Below are 16,224 nucleotides of genomic sequence, written 5' to 3'. Positions count from 1 at the left end.
GTAAACAAAAACAATCACGAGTGTCGACCCGTCTAAACTTGGACTATTTTCTAACTGCTCGCAGTTTAAACATACATATCAAGGATATTGTAAAATCTTTCTTCGTCATGTTCAATCCAACTAGAACGTGTAAAGTGTGTGTTTCAAAAGGAAACCAGCAAAACCAGATATATTTGCGAGACACGTTGTGTACCATTACACGTAGGTTACTGCTATACAGTATACCACACAAAAAAAAAACCCTAAAATACATAATATGCATAAAATATAATATGTAGCAGATATGTACAAAGTTTCATTTAAATTCATTAAGTATAAATAAAGTATACTGACGTTTATTGTTTCACTTTCATACTCAATTACAAAAAGTAGCCGGTGACATAACTTTTGCATAAAATTGCTGGTCAACGTTAAGAAAGTAGTTTGTGCCTGACCAGGCGGTGGCGCAGTGGCTAGAGCGTCGGACTGGGATGCAGAGGACCCAGGTTCGAGACCCCGAGTTCGCCAGCTTGAGCGCAGGCTCATCTGGCTTGAGCAAAGCTCACCAGCTTGGACCCAAGGTTGTTGGCTAGAGCAAGGGGTTGCTCGGTCTGCTGAAGGCCCGCCCGCGGTCAAGGCACATATGAGAAAGAAATCAATGAACTAAGGTGTCGCAACGAAAAACTGATGATTGATGCTTCTCATCTCTCTCCCTTCCTGTTTGTCTGTCCCTATCTATCCCTCTCTCTGACTCTCTCTCTGTCCCTGTAAAAAAAAAAAAAAAAAAAAAGTAGTTTGTTTTTTTTAAAAAAAGACTTTATTGGCCTAGCGTGCGGAGGACCCGGGTTCGATTCCCGGCCAGGGCACACAGGAGAAGTGCCCATTTGCTTCTCCACCCCTCCGCCGCGCCTTCCTCTCTGTCTCTCTCTTCCCCTCCCGCAGCCAAGGCTCCATTGGAGCAAAGATGGCCCGGGCGCTGGGGATGGCTCTGTGGCCTCTGCCCCAGGCGCTAGAGTGGCTCTGGTCGCAACATGGCGACGCCCAGGATGGGCAGAGCATCGCCCCCTGGTGGGCAGAGCGTCGCCCCATGGTGGGCGTGCCGGGTGGATCCCGGTCAGGCGCATGCGGGAGTCTGTCTGACTGTCTCTCCCTGTTTCCAGCTTCAGAAAAATGCAAAAAAAAAAGACTTTATTGATTTTACAGAGAGGAGAGAGAAAGGGAGAAAAGCAAGGGGGTTGGAGGAGCGAGAAGCATCAACTCATAGTTGCTTTCCATATATGCCTTAATTGGGCAAATCCAGGGTTTTGAACTGGTGACCTCGGTGTTCCAGGTTGAGTTGTATCCACTGTGCCACCACAGGTCAGGCAGAAAGTAGTTATTCTTTATATACAAAGATAGTTACTGATTTATTATCAACAGAAGCATCATGAAAATGAAAACTCTTAATGTCTGGCCCTTTTAGGGTCAGTAAATAGGCTGTCCATGTTGTTGAATACATTAAATATAAATCCAGTATTTCTTTATGCACTGTGCTAAAATAATAAAGTTAATTGTTATATAAAAATTATACTATTAGCACTGTTGTTAAAAACTTTTGGGTTCCACAGAAGTATTAAAGGTGAAAAGATTCACTGACTCTGCTCCACACTTGTCAGATCTAACTTTTCTTTGTTTAAAATAACCCTTGAAATTTCTATTGGTTCTTCAAGGAGAATTTTAGCTTTAAAAACTAAGATCTGGCCCTGGCCGGTTGGCTCAGCGGTAGAGCGTCGGCCTGGCGTGCGGGGGACCCGGGTTCGATTCCCGGCCAGGGCACATAGGAGAAGCGCCCATTTGCTTCTCCACCCCCCCCCCTTCCTCTCTGTCTCTCTCTTCCCCTCCTGCAGCCAAGGCTCCATTGGAGCAAAGATGGCCCAGGCGCTGGGGATGGCTCCTTGGCCTCTGCCCCAGGCGCTAGAGTGGCTCTGGTTGCCCCAGAGGGGCAGAGCATCGCCCCCTGGTGGGCAAAGCGTCGCCCCTGGTGGGTGTGCCGGGTGGATCCCGGTCGGGCGCATGCGGGAGTCTGTCTGACTGTCTCTCCCCGTTTCCAGCTTCAGAAAAAAAAAAAAAATACAAAAAAAAAAAACAAACCCTAAGATCAATCAATGTTTTACACTGTAAAACTACTTTTGCCCCACCCTATACATTTCTATCTGTATGAATTACTGTACTTATAGTTTTGGATAGCCTTTAAAAAGTGAAAATATTTCTGACTTTGAGACATATACCCATTTTTGAGAATGACTTAATTTATTCTCTCCTAACAAGAAATCCTATCACAGCAAGTTACCTAGAAATTTCTAATACTTGTAAAGGCCTATATAATAAAGACCCCAAAGAATAAAAAATCTAAAACAATAAAATTCTGATGTTTTGTCCCCCTGCTTTTCTTTTAAAGACATCTGAGCATAATTTATATATGGAAAAGTCTATAAATGAAAATAATTAAAAGCATATAACATCAAGCTGCCCAGGAAGAAAGCTTAAAATTCTATAACAAAAACATAAAGTTCTCCCATTCCAAATATACCATCATTGTATAAAACTTCAAATGGTAAATTACGAAGGTATCTTAGTCTATACTTCTAAGTCAAGCAAAATATAACTGCTTAGACTGATGACTGTTGCCATTGCACTTACTTACCCTAACATACTTGCTTCTCGCTACATCCCTTAGGGTAGAAATTATTATTCCCATTTTATAGGCTTCGAGAGTTTACAATACACATCCAAGACTGTATACTTTGTAAGATTTAGAACACAAACCAAAATTCTATGAAGGGTGAATCATGCATAAAAGCATAGCAACGATAAGGGAAATAGCACTTCCTAGGTCAGCTGGTAGACCCACTTAGGAAATGGCAGGTTCATGCACTGCAGTGGGATGTAAAGATTGGAAACAATCAGTGAAGTCCAATTTTGTGAGTGCTACATACTGACTCAGAATTTAAATTTTCTTAAGCAAATAGTGAAAAGCACCCAGAGATTTTTAAGTAAGTTGTAGTATAAAAAAGAATAATTAAACCTGCAGCAAGGGGGAAGAAAAAAATACTGATTGAGAAGCCATTTGCATGGTTCTATGCAATTTATATTATATGATAAAAGGCTGGAGAGATAAGAAGCATGACATTAGGTGATAAGACCTGATTTATAAAGTAACTTAAACCTTTAATACTATACTCAAAATCCTAATTTGGGGGTAAAAATATAGCAAAGTCTAATTAAAATGTATTATCTTACTAACAAAACAAAACAACACTGACGTTTTACCTGAACATCAGGGAGTACCCAATGTTTGAAAGCAGCCTTACCTTAGATCAGGCGACTCGGCTCTCCCATATCGATCCTGCCACTTCCCAACGCTGGAATTGGCTTTTCTGGAGGCGGAGCTTGTCTGAGACTGGGAAGAGGTGCTGTTTCTGGCAAGATAAATTTTCTGTGTTTTTTCTTATATATTGTTGCCTCTGACCCACCCCTTGTTTTGTTTTTTCCCCCTTGACATGCTTTTTCTAAAATCCTTTATCATGTTTCTATAGTATCATTCTCTTCAAATCACAAAATATTTGCTGTGGTACTAAGACAGCTAGTGGCATTTAAATATAGATGTGTTACCAACATTTTGTGAACTCTAAAATATTTTTAGAATATTTTTCAACATAGATGGTATCACGTCAAAATGCAGAAATAAAAGTCAAGGTTTTATTCAGGTTATATTACCAAGAAATAAATTTCTGAGCTTGTATGAATTAACAACATTAATTTCTGCAGTTTCATAAAAACTTATTCAAAATTTTGGCATTTCTTTCCCTATTTCCTTCAATAATAGGTATAAGTATTGTTAGGGTAACCACTTAACAGTAGTACTCTGATTTGTTTAACAAAAACCTATACTAAGTAAATATTTCATAAAAATTCATTTCAAAATAATAGAACTTTCAAAGTAAAATTCTAAAAAAATATATATTTATTATCTACTTATTTATATATATAAAAAAAAAACAAACAGAAGCACAAACCAGAAACCTAAATGAAATGAAATGGCTCTGGCAAGTTGGCTCAGTGGCAGAGCGTCAACAGGGCATGTGGCAGTCTTGGGTTTGATTTCCAGTCTGGGCACACAGGAGAGGTGACCATCTGCTTCTCCCCCTCCTTTTTTCTCTTTCTCTCTCTTCTCTTCCCACAGCCATGGCTCAGCTGATTTTAGCATGCTGGCCCAGGCACTGCGGATGGCTCCCTGGAGCTTCTGTCTCAGGTGCTAAAAATAGCTCAGTTGCCAGCATGGCCTCCAAATGGGTAGAATATTGGCCCCAGGCAAGGGTTGCTGAGTGAATCCCAGTCAGGGCACATGAAGGAGTCTATCTTTCATCCTCTCACTTAAATAAAAAAAATAAAAATAAATTTAAAAAAATAAATGAAATTGGTTATTAAAAGAGAGAAAAAAAACCTGGGAAAAGAGACAAATCTAAGTACACATTGTATAGCTTGTCTTTGGATCTATGTTAAATGTTTTATGTATGTGAAAAATAATTATGTGAATAAGCAAAGAGGAAAAGAAATGCTTATACTGAATACAAATAGAAGCTACAGATCAAATTATATTTTAAATGATTAATATAATTATTCTGAAGAAAACATTCAAATACAATATGTTGACTACATATTCTCAGTCTAAAAAAAAGAATTGCAAAGATATCTTGAACCCCAAAAGGTTTTTTGTAATTGTAGGTGTAGCAGCTCTAATGTATTTTCTGTATATTATAAAATGAAGCAAATGAGAAATATTGAAGTTCTTGGGAACTAGGTTTTCTCTATGGAAAAGGAGGATACAATATGGAATAGAGAAAGGAAAGTAGAACATCGTGATGTCAAACTGAAAAAGAAACATGAAGATTGAATAATTAAAACTTATAAATTGAACAGTACCAATGAGCCTAATTAGTGCCAAGATCTTGGTTTCTAATTACTATTTCCCACTAAAAGTCATCAGAGTGCCTTCAAGAAATGGATGCTTCCAGGTGTTGTAGTAATATAATGTTATAGTAGTTAAATATATAGAAATATAAAAAAATATGGAAGATATATAAAAGTAATTAAGATATAGTATTAAAATTAATTAAGGAAATTAAATAAAGTTATGCCATCTGGATAGGAATTATATGTGCAGATGTGATAAACAGACTCTGACTTTCGAGCAGGGCCCAGTTAGTCTGTGTGTGAAGTTATACATAAATAAGAAGTGGCTTGGTGTCATAACTCTGTAACTTAACATAAACAAGAAGCTTCCCTAGGAACATCTTAAAAATGGCTTGATGTAACATTTCAGTAGATTAACATAAAAAGGGCTCCCTGCAAGGAACTCCCAAAAAGGTGGTTTAAGGTGATAACCCTATAAATTGACACCTGTTAGAAGGTGTAGGCCAGAAAAGATACTAAAGCTGTGGGGCCCCCTGCTGAGGTAGTCACCCAAACTCCAATGTGAACATGGACTGTCTCTACGCTGCTCCGAGCTCTGACCAAGGACAGCTGAGAGGAGCACGCCGACCGGGCCCCCTTAAACTGTAACCAGGCACGCCAAAAGGATTTGTGAGTAATAAACTGCCTGTGTGATTCTTGCAACTAACTTTGTGTGTCGGTCTTGTGTCTTTCCTCCAGTGGCAGTTAGTGTCGGCACTGATAAGTAGAAGCCGCACAGCCACCTCAAGAGTAGTTTCAAAGAGGCTGCCAGCCTGCTGATATAGCAGCAAGAACGTCCCACTGCACAGGGAAGTCGAATCAGGGATGCCTGATAGACACAGAGCTTAGGCTCTACTGGGACAGCAGGGAAGGGACAGGGAAAGTACAAGATAAGCCTGAAAACATCTGGCTGTGCCAAAAAGTAAAAAAATTCTTTTTTTTTTTTTTTTTTTTTTGGGGGTTTGATATTGAAGTGTTTTGTTTTTTTTAAATGAATTTTTATTAATGGTAATGGGATGACATTAATAAATCAGGGTACATATATTCAAAGAAAACATGTCTAGGTTATTTTGTCATTAGATTATGTTGCATACCCCTCGCCCAAAGTCAGATTGTCCTTCGCCATCCTCTATCTAGTTCTCTGTGCCCCTCCCCCTCCCCCTAACTCTCCCCCTGTCCTCCCTCCCCCCACCCCTGGTAACCACCACACTCTTGTCCATGTCTCTTAGTCTCATTTTTATGTTCCACCAATGTAAAAAAATTCTTAAAAAAAAAAAATGGCCTGACCAGGAGGTGGCGCAGTGGATAGAGCATGGGACTGGGATGCGGAGGACCCAGGTTCGAGACCCCGAGGTTGCCAGCTTGAGCGCAGGCTCATCTGGTTTGAGCAAAGCTCACCAGCTTGGACCCAAGGTCGCTGGCTCGAGCAAGGGGTTACTCAGTCTGCTGAAGTCTCACAGTCAAGGCACATATGAGAAAGCAATCAATGAACAACTAAAGTGTTGCAACAAAAAACTGATGATTGATGCTTCTCATTTCTCTCCATTCCTGTCTGTCTGTCCCTAGCTAGCCCTCTCTCTCTCTCTCTCTCTCTCTCTCTGTTAAAAAAAAAAAAAAAAAAAAAAGGAGACATGTCAAAAGGTCACAGGAGCCAGTTTGAAGGGGCTTCCATGGACCAAATATGGAACAATTTGAGCATGAATATCAGTTACAGTATATATAAATCAAATATATATAGTTCATATACTACATTACAAATAAGCCATATTTATAAGCCACACATACTTCTCATGCACAAAATAAAAATCAATGAGTTCATCTGATAATAAATAAGTTGGTGGGGAAATTGGAATGCTCATTTTAAAGAATGACAACTAATAAATATAAGAGAACAGAGTTAGAAAATCACTATTTTGCAGCCATTATATTAACAATCGATTAAAACAAAAATCATCAACAGCTACTAAAATTAAAAGAAAAACAGGATATGTAGGTAGTCTCTTCAGATTACTTATTAAACACAAAGGGGAAACATAATAACTGCAGAAATCCAAAGGACACTACCACAAATAAATGATTGAAGTTATCACCACTAATAATGTGACAAAGTGAGAAGGATACTTCATCATTCACTTAGTATATATGTACCAAAAGCAAAACCTGAATCTAATAAAAAGAAAGTATCAACAAAACGATTGGACTGTACTCTTCAAAATTCAATGTCAACAAATACAAAGAATGTTTGAGACACTGTCTCAGATTAAAGAATAAAGAGATTAAGTTAATTGTATTAAATGATCCCACACTGAATCTTAAATCAAGAAGGAAAGAAAAGAACTTTCATATAAGTAATGATTGGCAAAATCTATGGCTTATATTATGTCTTAAATGACATTACAGTTTTCTCCCTAAAGTCAGAAAAATTTTACTTTAAAAGAAATCTCTCTAGGCTCTAGCTGGGTGGCACAGTGGACAGAGCGTTGGTGCACCGAGGTCACGGGTTTGATCTCCCGTCAGAGAACACACAAGCAGCAATCAGTGAAGACACAACTATATGCAATAACTAAGTGGAACAATGAATTCATCCTCCTCTCTCTCTCTCACTTTCCCTCGTTCTTTCTCAAGTCAATGGAAAAATTTAGAAGAAAAAAACGATGTCTCTCTAATCTTCATAAAAATAAAAAACAGAAAACAGATACTTCACAATTATCGAAATGCTTCACAATTGTCGAAATTACCCTTTGACCACGTGAAGATGAATCCAGAAAACAATCTTTCCTAATAATAAACAGGTAGGTACTATTTTGCTTTGGTTTTGTTTTGAGAGGCAGTGAGAGACAGAGAACATCGAGCTGCCCCTGTGTGTAACTTGACTGGGAAATCGAACCAGCAACCTACACAATCCAGGACAATGCTCCAACTAACTTATCCAGCCAGGGTGGTAGGTACTGTTCCTTACATCCACAAGTAACATGCTGGGTATGTTCCTATAGGAGTTGTATTGGTAATTATCCATTTTTTAGTAGTAAATCTGCTAATATTTCTATCATTTGTTTACTTTCTTTTTAATGTCCCTTACCCACCAGTCCTCCTTTCTCTCCTTATATCTGCGGTCCAGCATTTCAATCACTCCTGCAAGTATCTTCTCACCTTTCTTGTCCCTCTAACCCTATGTCCTATTTGCCTGGTAGAACTACATCCTCTGTTAAATCCAACTGTAGCTAATCTTAATAAACATAAACCATAGGAGCAAGCCGACTTATTTAAAACACATGGCCATTAACAGCTGGAAATGTACAGTCTCTCTCCCTACGACATCAATTTTTCACTTTACTAATTCATTCCTACAGTGGTGAGATCCAGCTGGTTCACACCAATTCGGCAGAACCGATACCTACTTTTTTGGTTGAGTTCGGCAAACCCGTTGTTAAAATGGCATTGTAATCAGGGGTCTCTCAAAGGTAGGCACCGAGCAGCCGCCCAATGTGGAAACTACAAATTTACATTGCATACTCTTTTTTAATGTTCATCTGTGCAACAGTGTATGCTAAATGCCTGTAGTAATGTTCATTCCGTCCATAGGTGAAAAAAATTTAACGGAAGTATGCTTGTAGTATTTATCTATTCATTTCATAATACTCATTATAACTTTGGTGAAATACTACAGTTTAATTCCCTTGCGTTTGTTACTTCAGTAAACAAACATATAATAACATAAAAAGAAAAAATGCCAAACGAGGGCGTGACAAGCTATCATTGATCTTAACAGTTTTATTGTTTTTTGTCACGTAGTATTTAACATTTTTTCATTAGTATTTTTATTTTTCTGAAGCTGGAAACGGGGAGAGACAGTCAGACAGACTCCCGCATGTGCCCGACCGGGATCCACCCAGCACGCCCACCAGGGGCGACGCTCTGCCCACCAGGGGGCGATGCTCTGCCCCTCCGGGGTGTCGCTCTGCCACGACCAGAGCCACTCTAAGCGCCTGGGGCAGAGGCCAAGGAGCCATCCCCAGTGCCCGGGCCATCTTTGCTCCAATGGAGCCTCGGCTGCGGGAGGGGAAGAGAGAGACAGAGAGGAAGGGGGGGGGGGGGGTGGAGAAGCAAATGGGCGCTTCTCCTATGTGCCCTGGCCGGGAATCAAACCCGGGTCCCCCGCACGCCAGGCCGACGCTCTACCGCTGAGCCAACCGGCCAGGGCCTCATTAATATTTTTAAACTTTCTTATAATCTATATAGTTTTGTACTAATGGCCATGTGTTTTAAATAAGTCAGCTTGCTCCTTTATTGTTCTTATTTAAGTATTAAATACATGGAATAATAAACTACCTTTCTGAAAACAATCATTAAGGCAGAGAATTGGCTGTTAAATTATTTGAATCCCACCACTGCATTCCTATCAGCATATAAAATGCTATAATTTCTCTCACCTTGGAAAAAAGCACTCAACTCTAACATTTTCCTAGAGGTAACCTAAAAATCCGACTCCTTTTTCCTGGTTTATTCATCTCTAAATAACTAGGTTCAGTCCTTTTCCTCTCTTCTCACTCCTTTCTACTATTATTACCAAATAAGTCTGCTTCCCTGCTGCTGAGATAAAAACTAAAGCAATGGAGAGAATTTTCAGTTGTTCCCATCACCATTATCTATCCACCCACCTTCACCACAAGCTGCTTTCCTTCCTGTGACTGTTAGTGAACTGTCCATGCACCTTCGTAGGGCTAAACTCTCCACTTGCATATTATACCTAATCCCCTGTGACCTTCTTAAAGTCGCTTCATTAACAGCTGTCCCTTCTCTAGTAACCGATTCTCCTAAATACACAAATTTGCTGCAATCTCTTTCATTTTGGAAAAAGCTTTCTCCTGACCCCACAGTTCTCTCCAGATATTATACTGTCTCTGCTGCCCTCAAAAAAGAGGGAAAAAATCCTCAAAATAATTATATATTCTCTCTTCAATACAAAAAAATCTTTCCAGAACGTCTTTTTTTTTTCCTTTTGGAGAGAGGGAGAGAGATGAGAAGCATCAACTGGTAGTTGAAGCACTTTAGTTGTTCAATGATTGGTTTTCATATGTGCCTTGACTGGGGGTGGGGGAGGAGGTTTCCAGTTGAGCCAGTGGCCCCTTGCTCAAGCCATCGACCTTGGGCTTCAAGACAGCAACCTTTGGGCTCAGGCCAGTGATCATGAAGTCATATCAATGACCCCATGCTCAAGCTGGCAAACTCAGGGTTTGACACCTGGGACCTCAGCATGCCAGGTTGGTACTTTATCCACTGTGCCACCACTGGTCAGGCCAGAAAGTCTTTTTTTAATCTTAACCTTACACCACTAAAAATGACTCTGGTCAGGATCACCAGTGACCTTTGCATTTTAATATCAAAAGTCATTCTCAGTATTCTTCTTATTGGTCAATCAGTATTATTTGATGGTTAATTACTCCTACTTTGAAATGCATCCTTTTCAAGATGTACAATGGGTGTGCTTTTAACCTTGCTAGTCATTCTTCTCTGCTGGTCTCCTCTTAATGGCTCATCCTTATTTTTCTGAACTGCAGCGAGTCCCCAAGGACTCTGTCCTCTTTACCACTTCTCTATCAATACTTACCTCTTCTATGATCTAATTCAGTTTCATCTCATACTATTTAAACATTAATCACTCCAAATTTGTATCTCCAGCCCCTACCTTTCATCTGTATATCTATTCCACTTTAATATCTAATAGGCATCTCAACTTTATTATGTTCTAAACCAATGGTTTTTAACCACCAGTCTGCAAAAGAACTAACCACATTGATGAAAGTCTATAATCTTCATAAAACTTCAGGGGGGTTATCTCTTTCCTGGACTGACACAGCCATGAACCAGTAGTTGTAAAACACTATCCTAAACTGAACTCTTGGTCTTCTTCCTGCAAAAATCACACCTCATGTATGTAGTCTTTTCCATCTCAGCTATAAAAGATGTACCTTTTGAAACATATCTAGTATTTGGCTACTTCTCATTATCTATGACATTACTACCTTGGTTCAAGCCACCATTATCTCTTGCCTTAAATCAGGGGTCCCCAAACTTTTTACACAGGGGGCCAGTTCACTGTCCCTCAGACCGTTGGAGGGCCAGACTATAAAAAAAACTATGAACAAATCCCTATGCACACTGCACATATTTTAAAGTAAAAAAACAAAATGGGAACAAATACAATATTTAAAATAAAGAACAAGTAAATTTAAATCAACAAACTGACCAGTATTTCAATGGGAACTATGGGCCTGCTTTTGGCTAATGAGATGGTCAATGTTTGGTTCCATATTTGTCACTGCTAGCCGTAACAAGCGATATGATGTGCTTCCGGAGCCGTGACGCATGCATCCTGTGTCACCAGAAGTAGTACTGTATGTGAGTGACCCCCCGCTTTGCTTTCACTGACCACCAATGAAAGAGGTGCCCCTTCCAGAAGTGCGGTGGGGCCAGATAAATGGCCTCAGGGGGCCGTAGTTTGGGGACCCCTGCCTTAAATAATCATTATAACCTCCCAAATGGCCTCCCAGTTTCTGCCCTTAATATCTCAGTAGTTTGATCTTAATAATAGCAGTGAGACTTTAAAAACCTAAGGCAGCCCTGGCAGGGTAGCTCAGTTAGTTAGACCATCATCCCCATATGTTAAAGGTTGTGGTTCTGCTCCCCAGTCAAAACACATATAAGAATCAACCAATGAATGCATAAATAAGTGGATCAACAAATTGATGCCTCTCTCTCCCTGCCTCTCTCTAAAATCAATAAATCAATTTAAAAATAAACCTAAAGTAGATTATTTCATTCTTCTGCTCTAAATCTGATGGTGACTCCCCATTCATTTCACTTATAGCAAAACCTTTATTTACATCAGGGGTCGGGAACTTATGGCTTGCGAGCCAGATGCGGCTCTTTTGATGGCTGCATCTGGCTCGCAGAAAAATCTTTAATAAAAAAAATAATAACATTAAAAATACAAAACATTCTCAGGTATTACAATCCATTCATTTCCTACCGTTCATGTTCATGGTTGCAGATGGCTGGAGCCAATCACAGCTGTCCTTCGGGACAACACCAAATTTTTATTGGATAATATGTAACGTACACGGGTTGTTGTATGGCTCTCACAGAATTACATTTTAAAATATGTGGCGTTCATGACTCTCTCAGCCAAAAAGTTTCCTGACTCCTGCTCTACATAATCTGGTTCAAATTTTAAAAAGGGGGGAGACAGGCAAATATAGAAAAACTACTACTGATAGTTTAGTTTAATTATGATATTAGCAAATATCCATAGAGTATTTACTTACTATGTATATACACACACACACACACACACACACACATACCACTGTTCTAAAATATTTAATATAAGGCCCTGGCTGGTTGGCTCAGTGGTAGAGCATTGGCCTGGCATGCAGGAGTCCCGGGTTCGATTCCTGGCCAGAGCACACAGGAGAAGCGCCCATCTGCTTCTCCACCCCTCCCCCTCTCCTTCCTCTGTCTCTCTCTTCCCCTCCCGCAGCCAAGGCTCCATTGGAGCAAAGTTTGCCCGGGTGCTGAGGATGGCTCTATGGCCTCTGCCCCAGGCGCTAGAGTGGCTTTGGTCGCAACAGAGCATCGCCCCCTGTTGGGCAGAGCGTCGCCCCCTGTTGGGCAGAGCGTCGCCCCCTGTTGGGCAGAGCTTCGCCCCCTGGTGGGCGTGCCGGGTGGATCCCGGTCGGGTGCATGCGGGAGTCTGTCTGACTGCCTCCCCGTTTCCAACTTCAGAAAAATATTTTAAAAATTTTAAAAAAAGAATAAAATAAAATAAAATAAAATATTTAATATAAATTAATTCATTTAATTTGCATAACTACCCTTGAGGAACATATTACTGTGTCTTACAGATCAGAAAATTAAAGAACAAGATTGGGGGATTTGCCCAAGAACACATACCTAGTAAGTAAACAGAGCTAAAATTTGAAGTCTGGCTCTCGAGTCCAAACTTTTACCATTACTCTACACCACAGAACACAATACACTCAGTGAACACAATCTGACCACTAATATGTAGATCACTATATATTAAAAGGCTCAATATTCCTCAGCTATCATAATTTCTTAGTCAAACATTTTGTAAAATTCCATTTAGTTTTAATAATATTTGGAAATACTCATGACTAGTGATTATTAAGATGAGAAGAGATAGTCAAAATCCAATGGCTTTGTGACATTTAATTTTAGCTAAAAGTTTCAAAAATCTCTATTTCAGGGCTAAACTACATAAAGTCTCTTCTTATATTCATATATTATAAAATATAACCTCTTAAAGCAATTCAAAATTGCAGAATAATAAAATCAGAAAACTGTATAAAATAAATATAAGCAAGTAACATAAAAGTTAAATAATCTGGCTAAGAACTAGTAATAGTTATTATTTCAGGCTTAGAGAAATAAGTGATTTAAATCAAGTTCATGCCAGAATTCAACTGCTGACATCAAACTTCCCTACTCTTAGCTAGTCCTTTACCATTTTCCTGCTAACCATTTGTCATGTTTAATTTAAAAGGACACCCTTCAGCATATTTGCCTCTCACAATTGGTACCTTGTGGAACTCAGTTAGATATTATCACAAGAAACCAAAGGAAAAAAAATGGCTTTAATTGAAAAATTTCCCAGGCTGAAATTTCTACAATCTCTTTTATTAAAATCAGTAAAACATCTTTAGGCTAATGGATAAGGATTTAAGGAACTCTAATAACTCTTTATATAAGAATTCTAAGCATAGAAAACAGCAAGACCATTGCTGTTACCACCTCTCCTGAATACAAAGTTGTCTCTGTACACACATATAACTATAGTACCATATTTCATTTCTTGCCTTGATCTTTTCAGATGGAATAGCACTCAGACAAGTTTTTCACAAAGAATTCATTTTGTATTAAACAAAGTAAAATGTCCAGTTTTTTGGTAGCACATTTAGAGCTTTTACACTACATATAGCATTAATAAAAGATGAAGATACTAATGCCTTCAATAAGCTGAATTATAATGGTCTAACTAACCTGCTTGGTGGGAGTCCAGTCTTGAACAAAGAAGGAGGAGAAGTAAACTCAGCTTTTGTAGATGGAAGTGCTGTTTCCTTCTCCGAATTTCCAGTTCTTCCCTGCTGTACCTTAAAAAAAGGGTTATTAGCTTGTTTAATAGAATACTCAAAAATAATACACCGAAGGTTTTAAAATAAATTTGTAATATCTGATTTGAAATTAAATATAAAGAATGTTAATTGCTGAATATTTAATAAAATTAATCTATTTTAGAACAGCATTAGGGGAAAGACACCAAAGATGAAGTATGGGATCAAAGTGTTCCCAATGATTACAAATTTCACTTTAATGTCTTAAAAGTCCAATGAACTATAACTCTTTAACATTTTCATTAATTCCCTCAGATCTCCACGTATAAGTCCAAGATACCTGGTTAAAACTCAATGTTTTGGAGCTCAAGAAATGCTTTGGAGAATTTTCCCTTTCTATATTCACTACCCTTCCCTTATCTAAGAAAACCACCAGTGACCATTTTAGCAGCTCTAATCATTTTCCATTCAGACTGTGATTTGCTAAAACACAACTATTAACTATCTGTTCCTGCAGTTCCATACCATTTCTCCCATTTCCACCATCATCAACATCCTGCCAGCTCTATACACTGGCAAGCTGGAAGTCAGTCATCTGTCTCCGTACTACTTCTTCTCTTTATTTTCATTTTCAAAACTAAGTACCAACCTCATCCATAATTTCTCCCAGATCTGTCCATCCCATTGGCTCCTATCATATCCTTTGAGTACAATTCATCTTTCTCCTTTACAATGATAAAATATATCCTGTATGTGCTCTTGTTTTATACTCACCTTTCTATCTAAATCTGTCATTATTTAATTTATTAAATTTAAACAAACTGCCTGGCCTATGTTGGCACAGTGGATAGAGCATTGACCTGGGATGCTGAGGACCCAGGTTCAAAACCCAGAGGTCACCGGCTTGAGCATGGGCTCATAGACATAATCCCAAGGTCGCTGGTTTGAGCAAGGGGTCAATGGCTCAGCTGAAACTCATCAGTCAAGGCACATATAAGAAGCAATCAATGAACAACTAACAGTGATGCAACTACAAGCAGAAGCTTTTCATCCACTCCCTTCCTGTCTTGTATGTCTATCTTGCTTGCTAAAAAAAAGTAAACCAAGTTGAAGATGCCCTACACTTAAATAGCATCACAACGTTCTTCGTGCACTATTTATATTCTACTGCCCCTGTTCAGACTATATTCAGTATCATTCTCCTTTTCCCATGAGGCAAAGGCCAAGAGAATCTCAGAAACCATGACTCTGATAATCAAACCACTGACTGAATTCCAGAAACCACATACCTCTCAAATAATCAATGAGAAAAAGAAACCTATATCTATATATTTAAGCCATTATAGTGAGAGCTCTTATTAATAGAGCTGAACCCAATTCCTAACTGGTACCTCTACATAATTAGGGTTTAACACTGACATTATTATAAGAGTCCTACTGCTTAAAAATATCCACTTAAAAGGTATTGACCATAATGAGGAAAGATGAGGATATAAAATTGACGAAATGTGGTAATAGGAACTAAACATGATTCATTCATCAAACATTTACTAAATATATACTTGTACTAGAAGCTGAGACTACACAGAGAAATACAACAAAATCCCAGACTGTGGGAAAGGAAAGACATACAAATAATGAGAGTAATACAATAAATGCTATAAAAAATATCGATGAGATAAAAGGTGCTACGAGAACATAGAAAAAGAAATGCATTACTCTTCATAGAGATATCAGAAATACTAAAGAGTTGACACTATGGTCTCAACTGTTTCCCTGAGTTCCAATAATTTACATCCAACTTCTTACATGTCAAAAAAGTATTATCTCAAACTTACCATGGTCAAAACAAAACTACTGATTTTACACTATTCCCCAATCTGATCCTCTCTTTCTTACAAAAGTAAATGGCACCATCATCTATCAAATTGCTCAAGGAAAAAAGTCCTATCAGTTATACAATACGTATAAACATTCAATGTCAATTTTACTTATATAAGATATACCAAATTTCAAGCACTTATCATTATTTCCATTCCTAAATGCCAAGTCAAACCCACTGCCACATCTCAACCATTCTACTAAATTAACCTGTCTTTCTGCTTTGGTCTCACATACC

The 16,224-nt window shown here is 38.7% G+C and overlaps 1 protein-coding gene across 8 annotated transcripts in view; it reads right to left on the bottom strand.

Annotated features, from left to right (window-relative positions):
• The window catches only part of FIP1L1 (factor interacting with PAPOLA and CPSF1), an 84,693-nt gene that overhangs the window by 43,511 nt on the left and 24,958 nt on the right, over positions 1–16,224 (bottom strand). For all 8 annotated transcript variants that reach the window (XM_066387198.1, XM_066387199.1, XM_066387201.1 and 5 more), the window contains 2 exons: positions 14,035–14,144; positions 3,330–3,437 (listed from right to left, as the gene is read on the bottom strand). In XM_066387198.1, the coding sequence (XP_066243295.1) occupies positions 3,330–3,437; positions 14,035–14,144 (218 nt within the window). The remainder of the gene's footprint in view (positions 1–3,329; positions 3,438–14,034; positions 14,145–16,224) is intronic.

The sequence above is a fragment of the Saccopteryx leptura genome, chromosome 5, assembly GCF_036850995.1.
Source record: "Saccopteryx leptura isolate mSacLep1 chromosome 5, mSacLep1_pri_phased_curated, whole genome shotgun sequence".
Taxonomy (NCBI): Eukaryota; Metazoa; Chordata; class Mammalia; order Chiroptera; family Emballonuridae; genus Saccopteryx; species Saccopteryx leptura.
The sequence above is the reverse complement of the archived record's forward strand: the minus strand, read 5'-3'. Positions and strand labels throughout refer to the sequence as shown.